General features: G+C 37.6%; 1 protein-coding gene across 14 annotated transcripts in view; it reads left to right on the top strand.

The window, feature by feature from the left end:
• The window catches only part of LOC116268596 (zinc finger protein 280D), a 107255-nt gene extending 92957 nt beyond the window's left edge, over positions 1-14298 (top strand). For 11 of the 14 annotated variants that reach the window (XM_031669254.1, XM_031669253.1, XM_017960665.2 and 8 more), the window contains 2 exons: positions 5432-5487; positions 8563-10499. In XM_031669254.1, the coding sequence (XP_031525114.1) occupies positions 5432-5487; positions 8563-9184 (678 nt within the window). In that variant the 3' untranslated portion in view covers positions 9185-10499. Of the gene's footprint in view, positions 1-5431; positions 5488-8562; positions 10500-14279 lie in introns of those variants that run through there. The other 3 variants (XR_004185434.1, XM_031669265.1, XR_004185433.1) reach the window with 2 other exon arrangements.
• The last annotated feature ends 1830 nt before the right edge of the window (positions 14299-16128 follow it).

Here is a 16128-nt window from a genome sequence, read left to right as displayed (position 1 = left end):
ACATTGTACTTCGTTCCAATTCGGAATTTGGGTGTTTTAACCGTTTCGCATTTTATCGTGAAACGCTTTCGCGTTTTCATTGCCACTTCATCCTGTTGATAGTTTTTCCTTCTAACAGTCAGGACCCTCAGCTGTAGGTCTGTTGGAGATTGCTTGAGAGTCCTCCTGACCCATTTGCCTGGGTATCAGCAGCAGGGCTGCAGAAGATGAGAATATTTCTGAACAGCGAGTGTACCTGTCTGATTCTTGCTTTGGAAGCTTCCTCTCAGGGGTGTACTCCGCCTGGCAGGGTGTGAAGTCCCAGACTGCCCCTAGTGGGGATGTGTCTCCCAGTTAGGCTACTCAGGGGTCAGGGACCCACTTGAGAGCAGGCAGTCTGTCCCTTCTCAGATCTCAGCCTCCGTGTTCAGGAGATCCACTGCTCTCTTCAAAGCTGTCAGACAGAGTGGATTTGGAGTCTGCAGAGGTTTCTGCTGCTTTGTTGTTGTTGTTGTTGTTGTTGTGTAGCTGTGCCCTGTCCCCAGAGGTGGAGTCTACAGAGACTGGGCAGGTTTCCCCTTGAGTATGTGAGGAAGAGCCACCCAGTTGGAGCTTCCCAGCGCTTGTTCTGCAAGCCTCAGCAATGGCGAGCCCCTCCCCCAGCCTGGCTGCAGCCTTGCAGGTGATCCTGGGCTGTGCCGCAATGAGGGAGGCTCCGATGGAGGCGTGGGACCCTCCCGGCCAGGTGTGGGATATGATCTCCTGGTGTGCCTGTTTGCTTAAAGCGCAATATTGGGGTGGGAGTTACCCACCAGGTGTTGTGTCTCAGTTCCCTGGCTGGGAAAGGATTCCCTTCCCCATGCGCTTCCCAGGTGAAGCTGATGCCTGCAGCCCTGCTTCAACTCGCTGGTCGGGCTGCAACAGCTGACCAGCACCGTCCGGCACTCCCAGTGAGATAGACCCAGTACCTCAGTTGAAAATGCAGAAATCACCCGGTCTTCTGTGTGCGGCTGGCTGGGGTTGGAACTGGAGGCTGCTCCTATTGACCATCTTGCTCGCCCTATATGTTATTTTCTTTATGGCCTTTCATCTTTTTGTTCTTTTGTTTGAATCTTTTTAAATAATTTTCCTAAGAAAACTTAATTACTTATTTTTAGTTGCCATATTTGTAATTTTGACTCTGCAATTTTTTATTTGTTCTTTAGTTCTCTTTTTTACAGTTTTGTTATTATTATTATTTTAGTTTTTATTTTTGAGATGGAGTCTCGGCTCTATCACCAGGCTGGAGTGCGAGTAGTGCGATCTCGGCTCACTGCAACCCATACTACAGGTTCATCCATTCCTCCTGCCTCAGCCTCGGTGGCCTGGGTTCCTGGTGCCATCTCGCCCGGCCGGATTTTTCATTCATTTTGAGTAGAGGCGGGGTTTCACCGTGTTAGCCAGGATGGTCACTTTCGATCTTCTGACCTGTGATCCATCTGGGCCTCCCAAAGTCACTGGGATTACAGGCTTGAGCCACCCCGCTTTTATTAGTTTGTTATTATTTAGTAGATATAATAACATATACCTCTTTGGGGATATTAAATATTTTATATACACTTTTTTCTTTTGTTCCCAGCAGTGTATCTGATGTCTCCAAGCCCCTTTGTTTATTCCTTTTTATTTTGGTATTTTTCATGTTAAGGTGTATCTTTTGTTATGTGGTGATCCTTGCCCGCCCCTACGTAATTAAAGAATGAGGCTAAAATAATCATTGAAAACCATAAGTGTTTGAATGGGGACAGGGCTCTCTTGCATAGCCATTCAGGTTGAAGAATGCAGAACTCCTGCAGATATTATTTACGTATATCCTTTGTAGTCTCAAAAATTACTAATGTTTACCGTATTAGAAATTGAAATAATAGTATTTTAAAACTATTGTCAAAAATAAAAATAATAAATATATGTCAACATACATAACATTTTTTCTGAAAAATAACTATTTTCCAAAACAACAGCAATTTAGTGAGAAAGAATGGCTTTATTTTACACTTTTGCATGTTTCTTTAATGTCAAGCTTTGTAGAAAAAAATTGTATTCTCATGTTTCTGAATCCAATCTGTTGTGATACATTCTTTTGGTTGAAATGTATGAGGAATACCCGGCCTCACCCAGTACTTTAATAATATTTTCCAATAATTGAGATTATTTTCCTTTGATACTACACCAAAAGTAGACAAGTGGAAGTTTTCTTGCTTGTTACACTGTGGAATCTAACTCCGTATCACTGACCTTTTTTGCTTTGTTACATCAAAATCTGTTTGTCTGTTTTACAATTTGAATGGATCTTTTATCCATGCCTAATTTTGTAATATCATGCATTGGTCATTTGGAACATATTGGCTCACTAAGTGCCCTAGATCTTCCAAATGTTGAAATATTTCATTATATAATATCAAGTACTCACAGTAAATATTAGCATTAATCTAATCAGTGGTAGATAGGAGTTTTTGCTTGATTTTGTTACTGGAAACGAATGCTGTCAGTTGTTTTCCTTGATACGACAGGCTCACTTCGTTGATTTTTCAAAAAGAAAAAGTCCACTGAAACTCAAGTCTAAATATTCATAATTTGACAGTCATTCTTTAAAATAAAAATGGTGTTCTATGAAAAAAATGTAGGTAAGTACAACTCACGACTCAATCACAGACCCAAATGTTTTCAGTAGGCAACAGTTGTATCTTATGCATACTTTGCATTTTGTCACACAAATTATTAAAGAGATATGAGCTCAAAGATTGAGATTTAGTAAAATTATTACTTTTTAAAATTTGTGTCGGTGTGGTGTGAAGAATACTATGTGTATGGTGGTGAAGGATGCAATGACTACTGGTACAGGTTGGGTTTGGTGCTCCTGCCTTGAGTTATATTAATTTGCCACCATTTTTACACACTACTGTTTTTATGCCAAAGTTGTGACTTCACATGCCTCCTGAAAGTGGCTTGGAATCCCCAGGTGTCCATATATCTTACTTTGGGAACGGATGATATGAATTACAGTTTGTTGCCTTCTGGATTTGTGCACTGTACAGTATGCACAATCTGCATGAGAATTACGTAGACTTCAGTGTGGGAAAATTAGGTGCTGAGCTGACTGATTCTTTGTTGAGGAGGATGGTCTCAAAATCATTATGGAGAGGCCAGGTGTGGTGGCTCATGCCTGTAATCCCAACACTTTGGGAAGCTGATGCAGGAGGATCCCTTGGGGCTAGGAGTTTGAGAGTAGCCTGGGCAACACTGGAGACTTCGTCTCTATTTAAAAAAAATTTTTTTTAACTAAACAGTCATAGTGAGCACATAATGTGTAGTCCTAGCTACTCAGGAGACTGAGGTGGGAGGATTGCTTGAACTCAGGAGTTCGAAGTTGCAGTTGAGCTATGATCATGCCACTACATTCCAGCCTCGGTGATAGAGTGAGACCCTGTCTCTTAGAAAAAAAAAAAAAACAAAAAAAAAAACATTCTGGAAAATTTTTTCTTTGGGGTTGATCATTTTCTCCAGAGAGAAATGTAGCTTCTAGCTGAGGGTGCTAGGTTGGGGAGTGAGTTCTCTGGCTGTTGGCATTCTGGAAGCCAGGCATGGAGAAGAATTGTTAAGTATGTGGACTTCTACAAAATCTTTGCGTTTTCTCAGTATCTCCTGTGTGCCTTTTGCTGTTCCTGGTGTTCATAAGTCTAGACTATCTCCAGTTCAGAAAGTTAACTTTTAGGCCTGGCACGGTGGCTGACCCCTGTAATCCCAGCACTTTGGGAGGCCAAGGTAGGCGGATCATTTGAGGTCAGGAGTTCACAACCAGCCTGACCAACATGGTGAAACCCTATGTCTACTAAAAATAAAAAAATTAGCTGGGCATGGTGGAATATGCCTGTAATCCCAGCACTTTGGGAGGCTGAGGTGGGTGGATCACCTGAGGTCAGGAGTTGGAGACCAGTCTGGCCAACATGGTGAAACTCCATGCCTACTAAAAATACAAAAATTATCCAGGCATGGTGGTGGGTGCCTGTAATCCCAGCTACTGGAGGGGCTGAGACAGGAGAATCGCTTGAACTTTCAAGGTGGAGGTTGCAGTGAGCTAAGATCGCACCACTGCACTCCAGCCTGGGTGACAAGCAAGACTGTGTCAAAAAAAAAAAAGGAAGGAAGGAAGTTAAGAAGGATGCTAACTTTTAGCCTCTTTGGTAAGGAAAGGTATAGGTACCTGTTGTGTAAGCTTCGGGGAAGGAGCATTTAGATTTCCCAGCAATGCTTTGTTTTTACTTTTTGTGTACTAAATAGTATACTGACCACCTGCAAATACCAGATATTTTTGGTTCTCTGGGCAAATTGATTCTCTTCCCCTTGCACTCCTCCACTGCAGACATTCATTGTAACTTCCTCCATACTGCTAAGTCAGTACCAACTCTTCCAGTGATTTTCCTATTTCTAAAAAGTTGGTGAAATCTGTTTAGCAATTAGTATACTTTGATGTTTTCTTCATCTTTATGAGTAAAAATATTTTATTTCTTTGCCCTCATTTTAGCAGGGTTTTGAGAGGGTGAGTAGATGAATGTATGTGATAAATACACCATTATCAATTTTATAGGCTTGAGTTGATCTACCATAGTGGTTAAGAGGTAGATGTAGATTTGAATCTTTACTACTAATTGTGGTATTGCCTTGGTTCTTTGCCAGTTATTGTGGTATTGCCTTGGGTTCCCACTCAGTCTTATTTCTCATGTATAAAAATAGTGTTTATAAAATCTAATATGTAAATTAAATGAGATAGTGAATGTAAAGTTCTTAATACACTGCTTCATGCATCATATGTACTGCATAGCTGGTAATTGTTACAAGCTGTTAGGTTGGCCTATGGCTTACTGAGGTTTTACTCTTTTCTTTCTTCCCTGTAAAACATTTGAAATAAGTAGAGTATTTCTTCCTTAGTGGACTGTTTCATATTTTTGGTTTGACAGTGGAAGGGTTACCGTGACTCACTATGAAATCATAAATTCAAAAATGTTTTATCTAAATATCTGTGCTTAATATATTTATATAAAATACTATGGAGGCATCTTGTTATTCAGATTCAAGTTGTGTTTTACTAGTTTTCTGTTTAAGTAATTGTAATTATGACCCACATTTGAAATAGCGGTTAAGAAAAGCAGATATTGACATGGGTGGGTAACTGCTTTTTTACCTTGAATCAGAAACTTTTGGTACACTGAAACTTTTGTAAGTTTAAAAACATTTTTAAAACTGCATATAATTATGATAATTATTCTAATTATATTTTATATTTAATAAATTATTTTTCTATTTCTGTGTTATATTAAGTTGCACACTTTTCTTTTATCCAGAAAGTTTAGCATAATAAAAATAGTTTTCTTTAAGATTAACTGTGAATGTAAAAGAAAAGTATTATTAATTATTTCAGGAAATTGGAAGACCTAACATGGCTGAAAGAGAAACAGAAACATCAAATTCTGAAAGGTAAATATAAGGAAAAAATGAGTTTCTTAAAATTCAAGTATACGAAATAACACTTGAGCTGCGTTATTTCACAGTTAACTGGCAAAGGACTATTTAAATTTTTGTATATAGTGCTATTTTCTATAATGGCTCTTAATTAAAATAAAACTTAAAAACTTTAATCCAACAAAAATATTCTCTATATCCTTCGTTTTTAAATATTTTAAACATATAGAGTATATTTTGTGCTGTTAAATTTTTGAAAAACTACTTACTAGCAAGTAAAATGTTAGCAGATTTTCTTTGCCCCTATTAAATGAATACATTTACAAGATGCTACATGTTACTGGACAGGAACAGTTATTGCAAATAGATAATCTTAAGATTTTTTAAAGTATTTTCCAAAAACTATAAGACTACTTATGTGGTAGGATTTCAATAGTTTCAAAATTGAGGGATTGGCTTTTAAAATTTTCATACTTTGATAGAATGTTAAAGAACACAAGATGTTTCACAGTCTTTTAGCAGAAGAGAATCTGAACATTCCAATTAGAACTTTATTCCAAAGAAGGGTAATTTTATTTTGTCTTTTAAGTAATTTCACCCATTTATATCTGTATGCTATATATTTTACAGTAGGTTGCCTGTTAGTCTGTTGAGATTAATCTTTTGTCCCTAAAAGCAAATTATTAAGTTCCTATGGAGGTGTTTCTTATACTTCATTAGTAAAGTGATCTCGCCCTTTCTTCACCTGGCATTTTTTGTAAGTTCTCAGGGGACTGTTAACAAAAAATCAACTAAAGAGTTAGAAAATGCGGACTAGTCATCTCTGTATTATGTAACGTTTTCTGTAAATTGTAGTTAGTCCATTATGATCTGAACAAAAATAAGAATTATACAAATTTGAAATGAGGAAAAAAATAATAGTTTTTCTATTTGTAATTAGCCAGTTAAGATCCAAAAAATGAGTTAAGAATGATTGAAATTAATGAGAATACTGATTAAAGTAGCCTGGTGTAAAAATCAGAATCTTTCTAATCTACCACTAACATATGATTACAAAATATAGTGGACAAACTTGCCCAATCATAATGTAACAAAAATGATACAACTGATTGATCACAGCCAGTTGCAGAGTTATTTGTTCTTTTTCCACTCCCACCACTTCGCTTGACTAGCCTTAAAAATATCTATATCTATATATAGAGAGAGAAATGGGGAGGATCCAAATCAAGAAAAGCAAAATTTTACCATGATAAAAAATAATATATTAACTGCATGATAGACTATTTTACAAATTAAATTATGAATTGAATAAACATTTATGGGATTTGTTTTGGAAACTGACAAACTTAAAAAAAGATTTATATTTTTCTACTTAGCAATACCATAATGTATTTAATCATTCCTTTCTTGTTGGATAAGATATTAGGTTTTTGGCTGGGCACTGTGGCTCATGCCTGTAATCCCAGCACTTTGGGGGGCCGAGGCGGGTGGATCACGAGGTCAGGCGTTCGAGACCAGCCTGACCAATATGGTGAAACCCCATCTCTACTAAAAATACAAAAATTAGCCGGGCTTGGTGGCATGCGCCTGTAATCCCAGCTACTCAGGAGACTGAGGCAGAAGAATCACTTGAACCCAGGAGGCAGAGGTTGCAGTGAGCCGAGATCATGCCACTGCACTCCACCCTGGGCGACACAGTGAGACTCTGTCTCAAAAAAAAAAAATTAGATTTTTAATATTCACTATTTTAAACATTGTTTTAATGAGCTTCCTTGATAAATGTCTTTTACATTTTTAAAGTATGAAATTTATGGGGAAGAGTTGTAGAATATAGGTGATTTGTTTAGTTCTAAAGTATATTGTTAATCAGTAATTGTTAAAACTGGGTGCTATTGGTTTAGGAATAGTCTAAAGACAAATCAGTAGAACAAAACAAATAGCAGAGAAATAGCCTTATATAAATAACAATTTAGTAAATAATAAATTGCCTTTTGGAAATGTTGCTAGGATATTTGTGCAATTCATTGGGAATACGTCTAAATGTCAGATTGATTAAATGTAAGAAATAAGGTATATGTAATCATTAAATTTATTTTTGTAAAATAAGCATCCTTAGATCTAGATAATGGATTGGTGATCTTCTTAGAAATCTTGTTTCTCGTATTTTATGGTTCACTAGATAGTTTCTGTTAACACATCAGGGCCAGAATAAACACACAGAAGCACACACATATAAATATATATGTGTACAAACATGTTCACACACTTAGATGTGTATGTATGTTATATATTTACATACAGTTTTTCAGGCATATATTTATGTTTTTAAAATTAGGCTATTAAAAATTAGAGAATATGTTTGAATGATTATCTGATTTTACGTATGGAAAAACATCCTAAACATAAGAGGCTATTTAAATCATAAAGGAGGCTGGACATGGTGACTCACACCTGTAATCCCAGCACTTTGGGAGCCAAGGCAAGAGGATTGCTTGAGCCTAGGAGACCAGCCTGGGTAACATGGAAAGACCTTGTCTCTGTGAAAAATAAAGAAATTAGCTGGGCTTGGTGGTGTGCGCCTATATTCCTAGCTACTTGGGAGCCTGAGGTAGGAGGATCACTTGAGTCCAGGAGGTCAAAGCTGCAGTAAGACATTTGCACCACTGTGTTCCAGTCTGGGTGACAGAACAAGACCCCGTCTCAAAAAAGAAAAAAATCATACAAAAATATAGATTTTTTCCAAATATATTTTTTTATTTTAGGTACTTTTGCAAGTTAATAAAAATACTTAAATTTAAACTAGAAACAGGCAAGAGATATGAACAGATGAACATAATGACAGCCAGGACTAAGACTAGTTGATAGACATCTTTTAGTATGTGACTCCAGAGTTTCTCAGAATCTTGCCTAAGAAAATGGCCTCCTGCTAAATTATACTGGCACAGCAAGGATGGGGAACTTGGACTTGTTTTCCTTTTTGATGGGCAAATGTACCTTGACTTTTTATTTTTTAGAGCATGTCTTTATTTTGATAGTGTTCAAAAACATTGCTTTATGAAGAAATACATAATAAATTACTTTATTTTTCAGTAAACAGGATAAAGCTGCTTCTTCAGAAGAAAAAAATGGATGTAATGCAAATTCATTTGAAGGCTCATCAGCAACAAAAAGTGAAGAAAGCCTAACAGTTTCAGATAAGGAAAATGAAACCTGTCTTGCAGACCAGGAAACTGGCTGCAAAAACATCTTCAGTTGTGATTCAAATATTGGTGCAGATAAAGTGGAAAAGAAAAAACAAATACATGTTTGTCAGGAAATGGAGTTGAAGATGCGCCAAAGTTCAGAAAACATAATCTTATCTGCTCAGATTAAGGATCACAACTCCAGTGAAGCCAGATTTTCTTCAAAGAATATTAAGGATTTGCGGTTAACATCAGATAATGTTAGCATTGATCAGTTTTTGAGAAAAAGAGATGAACCTGAATCTGTTAGTTCTGATGTTAGTGAGCAAGGCAGTATTCATTTGGAACCTCTGACTCCATCAGAGGTACTTGAGTATGAAGCCACAGAGATTCTTCAGAAAGGTAGTGGTGATCCTTCAGCCAAGACTGATGAAGTAGTGTCTGATCAAACAGATGACATTCCTGGAGGAAATAACCCCAGCACAACAGAGGCAACAGTAGACCTGGCAGATGAAAAAGAAAGAAGTTGAAATTAGTCATTTTAAGTTTCAGTGTACCAACGATAAGGGCATTTGGAACAGTGCTATCAGGTGAGCTTAGTGGTGCTTTTGTAGGTTCAGAAATGGAAATATGTAAGGGAGGTCACACATACACTTTACCTGTATGTTCAACCTATGTTATCAAATCAATTTGCCAATAATAGCATGATTAGTAGGGATTCCCAAGAAGTTATTAAAAACATGAACAAGATTTTAATGATAGTTACAGTTGCAGTGGAAAGGTCTCGTTTAATGGTTTTCAAGGAAATGGGATTTGGTTGTTGACATGAATTGATGATATTAGTTATATTTATAAAGCCTTTCAAACTTCATCAGTCCTAAGCTAAAAATCCTTATTACTTATACATCCTTTTCAGTGAACTGAGAGGAAAAGATTTGGAAACCATGTACTTTTTGGGAGTAACTGATTTAAAATAATGGCTGATTGGCATTGTTAATGAAGGCTTTATTTTTTAGGATGATGCTGGTAAATGGAGCATGCTTAGAGTATGAAATTGACCTAATGAGAATTTGGATGAACATAAACTTAATTTTGGATTTAATATAACATTCCAGTCTGTCAGACGCATGTAAACAGAATATTTGAATCTTTGTACCTCCATACAAGTGTTAGCCTGCTAGGCTGTAAGCTTACCTTAATTAAACTTTCAGTGAAAGTGGAATTATTAAGATATAAATTTATATTTGTGCTTTTTGTCAGTGTGTAAGCTGTGTAGAAATTCTTCGATGTATTAGTTGTATTAATGTAAAGTAGACACCCATTGTTGAAACTCCTGTAGCTATTATGCTTTTAATATTGTTTTAATGATCTGCTTTAGAAATAGGCCCATAAAAATGGTCTGGAAGCCAAACCAAAGTATGGTATAATGTAGATATTGTAAAACAGTAAACTGAAAACATATCCTGGCATGTATTCAGCCATGTTTAAGTGACTTTTCTGTAATTGTAAAATAAAAACTTCAAATGGGACCTAAAACAGTGATGTAAAAAACTGGCTTTGGAGATTTAGCCTAATTTATCTATAAGATGGCTGCTACATTGATTTCTCAGTTTTTTTAATCATCTAGAATATAATAGATATAGAAATGAATAATATGAAGAACAGTAGTTTGCTTTGAAGTACTAATAAACTTTTATTTAAAGTGCTTCATTTTTACTTCTTAAAATGTGCTTTGGATTCTTAAATTTTGTTTCACTGAATGTTCAATGTTTTAAATGGTGATTAAAACTCTGCTGTATATAGTAGTTTTTGAGTAAATATTTGCAATAAAAATCTGTCCCCGAATAATTCTATTTTTCCAATCACTGCTTGATTCAGATTACCTTTGGTGCCTTTAGAAATTATATACTTGTTTAAGAAATTTAATATCAGTGTTAGCAGTGAGGATTCCATTCTACGTTCTTTAACTGCTGATGCATTATTTTAAATTAGGACTTAAAGTACAGGGGACAATATTGCTAATATTTATTTATTTATTTATTTTTTATTTATTTATTTTTGAGACGGAGTCTTGCTCTGTGCAGTGGCCGGATCTCAGCTCACTGCAAGCTCCGCCTCCCGGGTTTATGCCATTCTCCTGCCTCAGCCTCCAGAGTAGCTGGGTCTATAGGCGCCCGCCACCTCGCCCGGCTAGTTTTTTGTATATTTTAGTAGAGATGGGGTTTCACCGTGTTAGCCAGGATGGTCTCGATCTCCTGACCTCGTGATCCGCCCGTCTCGGCCTCCCAAAGTGCTAGGATTACAGGCTTGAGCCACTGAGCCTGGCCAATATTGCTAATATTTATGAGAATAGATTTGCTTTATAAATTCTTTTACTTCCAGATAAATAGAATTTAATATCTGCTTTTTTATCTGCTCAACAATTTAAAGAGGCTAAATAGGCAAAATATATTATGAATTATTTTGAGTATTTTGAGGAGGAGAGCTAATATTTTTATCTTTCCTGCTCCCAAGAAAAGATAGGGAGAGAAGGAGCCATTAGCTATCATCCTTCACCTTGTTAAAATGTAATTCTGTATCATGGAAGATTTTTGGAAAATATGAATCTTAGAAGAGCAGAGTGTAGGGAAAAGGCCTGTCTCTATAAGGACCACTTTGTGAGTCTCATTCAGTGTGTTGCCACATTATCACATTATACCACAAAACTCTAGAGCACTATGCCAAAATAAGCCTCTAAGTGCTCAAAATAAGTCTATAATCCCTTTGGAGCTTTGCTACTCCAGCCCCCATATACCTTTCGAGTTGTGGTATTCAAAGTAGCAGGTCAATGAACTGTTTGTACCTATATACTATGAGAAAAGGAACCTATACTGGACTGTAAGTGCTTCATTGAGAAAGCCTGGCAATGAAAAAAAAAAAAAAAAATAGTTGAATTAAGAATTGTACTTGGAACCATAGCTGGTTTACATTCTCTCTCAATCTCCTTATCTCCAGTCAGGAACAACCAATCCAGGTACGCAAACCAAACCTTTGGTAGCAGTGCTTTAGAGCAGTGGTTAGGAAACTTCCTCTACAGGGCCAGACAGTAAATAATTGTGGGCCATGTAGTACAGTTACCCAACTCTGCCTTGTATCATGAAAGCCAGTGTAGATGATATGTAAATTTGAAACTGTGTTCCAGTAAAACTTTATTTACAAAAATAGGATGTTGACTGGATTTGGCCCATGGACTATAGTTTGCCTACCCCTGCTTTGTAGTGCTTAAACTCCTTTGATAGAAATATGAAAGCCAGTGATGCTCTCTAGTGACTGTTTGCCTAAGAACCATCAAGACGCCTTAGTATGTTATAGTTCGCTGTTAAAACAATAGGATTATGCTGGATTATAAGTGCAGTTTAATAATATCAAGAAGCTTTACTTTATAGGATGCACTGTTAATTTATATTGAAAATCTGAATACCATATTCACATATGCACTTGTTGTTACTACAAGACTACTCTTTGTATTAACTTTAATGAAATAGGAAGTTTGTATGCACTATAAGAGGATTGCAAGTGTTTTATTTTTACTAGAGTATTATAACACTAAGACTTGTTTACTCAGCTAAGAAGCAAAACACTTGATTTACCTATTTCTAAACTTTAGAGGAAAAACAATTATCTTTTAAGTACAGTTATGTGCCACATAATGACGTACCCCATGTATGATGGTGGTCCAATAAGATTATAATGAAACTGAAAAAATACTCTTGCCTGGTGACATCTTGATGATGCTGACCCCACATAGGCCTAGGCTAATGCGTGTGTGTGTCTTAGTTTTTAGCAAAAAAGTTTAAAAAGTAAAAACAAACTGTTTAATAGTAAAAAAAAGTTATAGAATAGGATATAAAGAAAGGTATTTTTGTAGAGCTGTCAAATGTTTGTGTTGTTAGCAAAACATTAATACAGAAGAGTCAAGTAAAAGGCCAGGCACAGTGGCTCATGCCTGTGGTCCTAGCACTTTGGGAGGCCGAGAGGGGCAGATCGCTTAAGCCCAGGAGTTTGAGACTAGCCAGGAAAACGTGGTGAAACTGCACCTCTGCAAAAAAAAAATAATAATAAAAAAATTAGTCTTTGGGAGGCTGAGACGGGTGGATCACGAGGTCAGGAGATCGAGACCAACCTGGCTAACACGGTGAAACCCCGTCTCTACTAAAAATACAAAAAATTAGCCGGGTATGGTGGTGGATGCCTGTAGTTGCAGCTACGTGGGAGGCTGAGGCAGGAGAATGGCGTGAACCCGGGAGGCGGAGCTTGCAGTGAGCCGAGATCGCGCCACTGCACTCCAGCCTGGGCAACAGAGCAACACTCCGTCTCAAAAAAAAAAAAATTAGGCATGGTAGCAGTTGCCTGTAGTCCCAGCTACCCAGGAGGCTGAGGTGGGAGGATCACTTGAGCCTAGGAGTTCAAGGCTACAGTGAGCTGTAATCGAGCCACTATACTCCAGCCTGAAGGACAGAGCAAGACCCTGTGTCAGGAGTCAAGTAAAAAATTTTTAAATATATAAAGTAAAAAAGTTATTGTATGTTAGGGTTTGTTATTGAAGAAACATTTTTAAATTTAGACCAAGTGTACAGTATTGATAAAGTCTATAGTAGTGTACAGTAATGTCCTAGGCCTTCACAGTCACCATTCACTGACTCATCCAGAGCAACTTCCAGACCTGCAAGCTCCATTGATAGTAAGTACTCACAGGCGTACAATTTTTTATCTTTATACTATATTTTTACTGTACATTTTCTATGTTTAGATACACAAACACCATCGTGTTACACTTGCTTACAGTATTTAGTACAGTAACATGCTGCCCAGGTTTGCAAGCTAGGAGCAATAGACTATGCCATATAGTCTAGGTGTATAGTAGGCAGTACCATCTAGGTTTGTGTAAGACCACTCCATGATGTTCACACAACGCTGAAACTGCCTAACAATGCACTTCTCAGAATAGATCCCTCTCATTAAGCGATGCATAACTATTTTTTTGACTGAGGCACATCTGCAGATCAATGTAGACAAAATGAATAAACAGATTTTTGAAAGCCATGACAATATTTAATTTTCAACTTAAAAGCTTCAAATTAAAAGATACACTCAGATCATTTGTGAGGAACTAAACACATCTGTAGCAACAACTATAACATCTTTAAGAAATGAGATATGTTGGGTGAAATTGCTTTTTATAGTTAGCTCTAGCGAACTTTTAATTGCTTGTTAAAAGTCCTGTAAAATTGCCTTCATTTTTAACAAATATTTTCCACATAATTTGGACTTCATTGATGGCACAGTGTGCCATTATTATGAAGATTATTGGGCCACACTTTCAGGGAAGCTGTAGCTGCAGAAGTTAATGACTTGAAAGACAGTTGATCACAGAAGTTACCTTGGGTTTTGGTTTCTGGAAAATGCCCCAGGTACATCTAGGATCATTAGACTTAACCAAAAACAGAATAGAAAAATTGACTGTATTGCTGATCCACTCCAACACCTTTTTTAAAATGACTTTTCTCCCCTGAATATTAAAGTAAGGCATGCTGTTTGTGGAGATTTGGAGAAGTATAAAGTATGATTTTAAACTTTTTTTTTCAGATGGAGTTTTTGCTCTTATTGTCCAGGCTGGAGTGCAGTGGCGTGATCTCGGCTCACCGCAACTTCCGCCTCCCGGGTTCAAGCAATTCTCCTGCCTCAGCCTCCCGAGTAGCTGGGATTACAGGCATGTGCCACCACGCCCGGCTAATTTTGTAGTTTTAGTAAAGACAGGGTTTCTCTATGTTAGTCAGGCTGGTCTCGAAGTCCTGACCTCTGGTGATCCAGCTGCGTCAGCTTCCAAAGTGCTGGGATTACAGGCGTGAGCCACCGTGCCAGACCGGTTTTAAACTTTTAAAGTATTTCATCTTTATCCGGTACCTTAAAGACATTTTTTTTTTCTTGAGATGGAGTCTCGCTCTGTTGCCCAGGCTGGGGTGCAGTGGTGCAATCTCAGCTTACTGCAACCTCTGCCCCTCAGGTTCAAGCAATTCTCGTGTCTCAGCCTCCCAGGTAGCTGGGATTACAAGTGCCTGCCACCACACCCAGCTAATTTTTCTGTTTTTGGTAGAGATGGGGGTTTCACCACGTTGGCCAGGCTAGTTTTGAACTCCTGATCTCAAGTGATCCACCTGCCTTGGCCTCCCAAAGTGCTGGGATTACAGGCGTGAGCCACCATGCCTGGCCTCTACTTCCTTGAAAACATTTTAATTCTCTGTGTTAGGGGTTAGCAGACTATGACCCACAGTTGACTACCTATTTTTATAATCAAAATATTAGAACAGCCATACTATTTAATTACATATTGTCTGTTGTTACTTTTGCACTACAACAGCACAGTTATATGAGACAGAGACCATAAGGCTCACAAGCCTAAGTTATGTACAATCTGGCCCTTTAAGGAAAAGTTTGGCCCTTACTTTATATTTTCATATAGTCCATATCATACTTTTATAACCATTCTTTAATTTTCATTATTGTAAACATTACAGTGGAACTTAGTTTATAAATTTGGTCCACATTTCTTACTATTACCTGTTCTAGAATTACAAGTTTGCAATTTTTTGAAGATTATTCAGTTTTTAAATTAAGAGACTCTCTCTGTCGCCCAGGCTGGAATTCAGTGGCATGATCTCAGCTCACTGCAACTTCCACCTCCCGGGTTCTAGCAATTCTTCTGCCTCAGCCTCCTGAGTAGCTAGGACTACAGGCGCACGCTGCCAGGACTCGCTAATTTTTTGTATCTTAGTAGAGATGGGGTTTCACTGTGTTGCCCAGGCTGGTCTTGAACTCCTGAGCTCTGGCAGTCCACCCACCTTGGCCTCCCAAAGTGCTAGGATTACAGGCATGAGCCACCATGCCCGGCCCTTTTTTTTTTTTTTTTTTTTTTTTTTTTTGAGACAGAGTTTCGCTCTTGTCGCCCAGGCTGGAGTGCAATGGCACGATCTCGGCTCACTGCAACCTCCACCTCCCGGATTCAAGCAATTCTCCTGCCTCAGCCTCCTGAGTAGCTGGGACAGGCGCCTGCCACCATGCCTGGCTAATTTTTGTATGAGATGGTGTTTCACCATGTTGACCAGGCTGGTCCTGAACTCCTGACCTCAGGTAATCCACCTGCCTTGGACTTCCAAAGTGCTAGGATTACAGGCATGAGCCACCACGCCCGGCCAAAATATCCATTATTATATTAACATAATCTTTATAGAAAAATAGTAAAATAATACTTAAGTTTGTAAGGTAGAAATGGAAAATTCTCTTACCACAATATTAGCGGAAAGCTTCTTGTCCTGGCATAAACTTCTAAGACTTGATGTTTTCATCTAGATTTTTTTTCTTCAACTCTTCAAAGTCAGTTTTATTTATTAATTTTTAAAAACCTAATGTGATTTTCATTCCTACAATTCACCAAATA

This window comes from Papio anubis, chromosome 7 (assembly GCF_008728515.1).
Source record: "Papio anubis isolate 15944 chromosome 7, Panubis1.0, whole genome shotgun sequence".
In the NCBI taxonomy this organism is placed as follows: Eukaryota; Metazoa; Chordata; class Mammalia; order Primates; family Cercopithecidae; genus Papio; species Papio anubis.
This window is presented reverse-complemented; position numbering and strand designations above follow the sequence as displayed.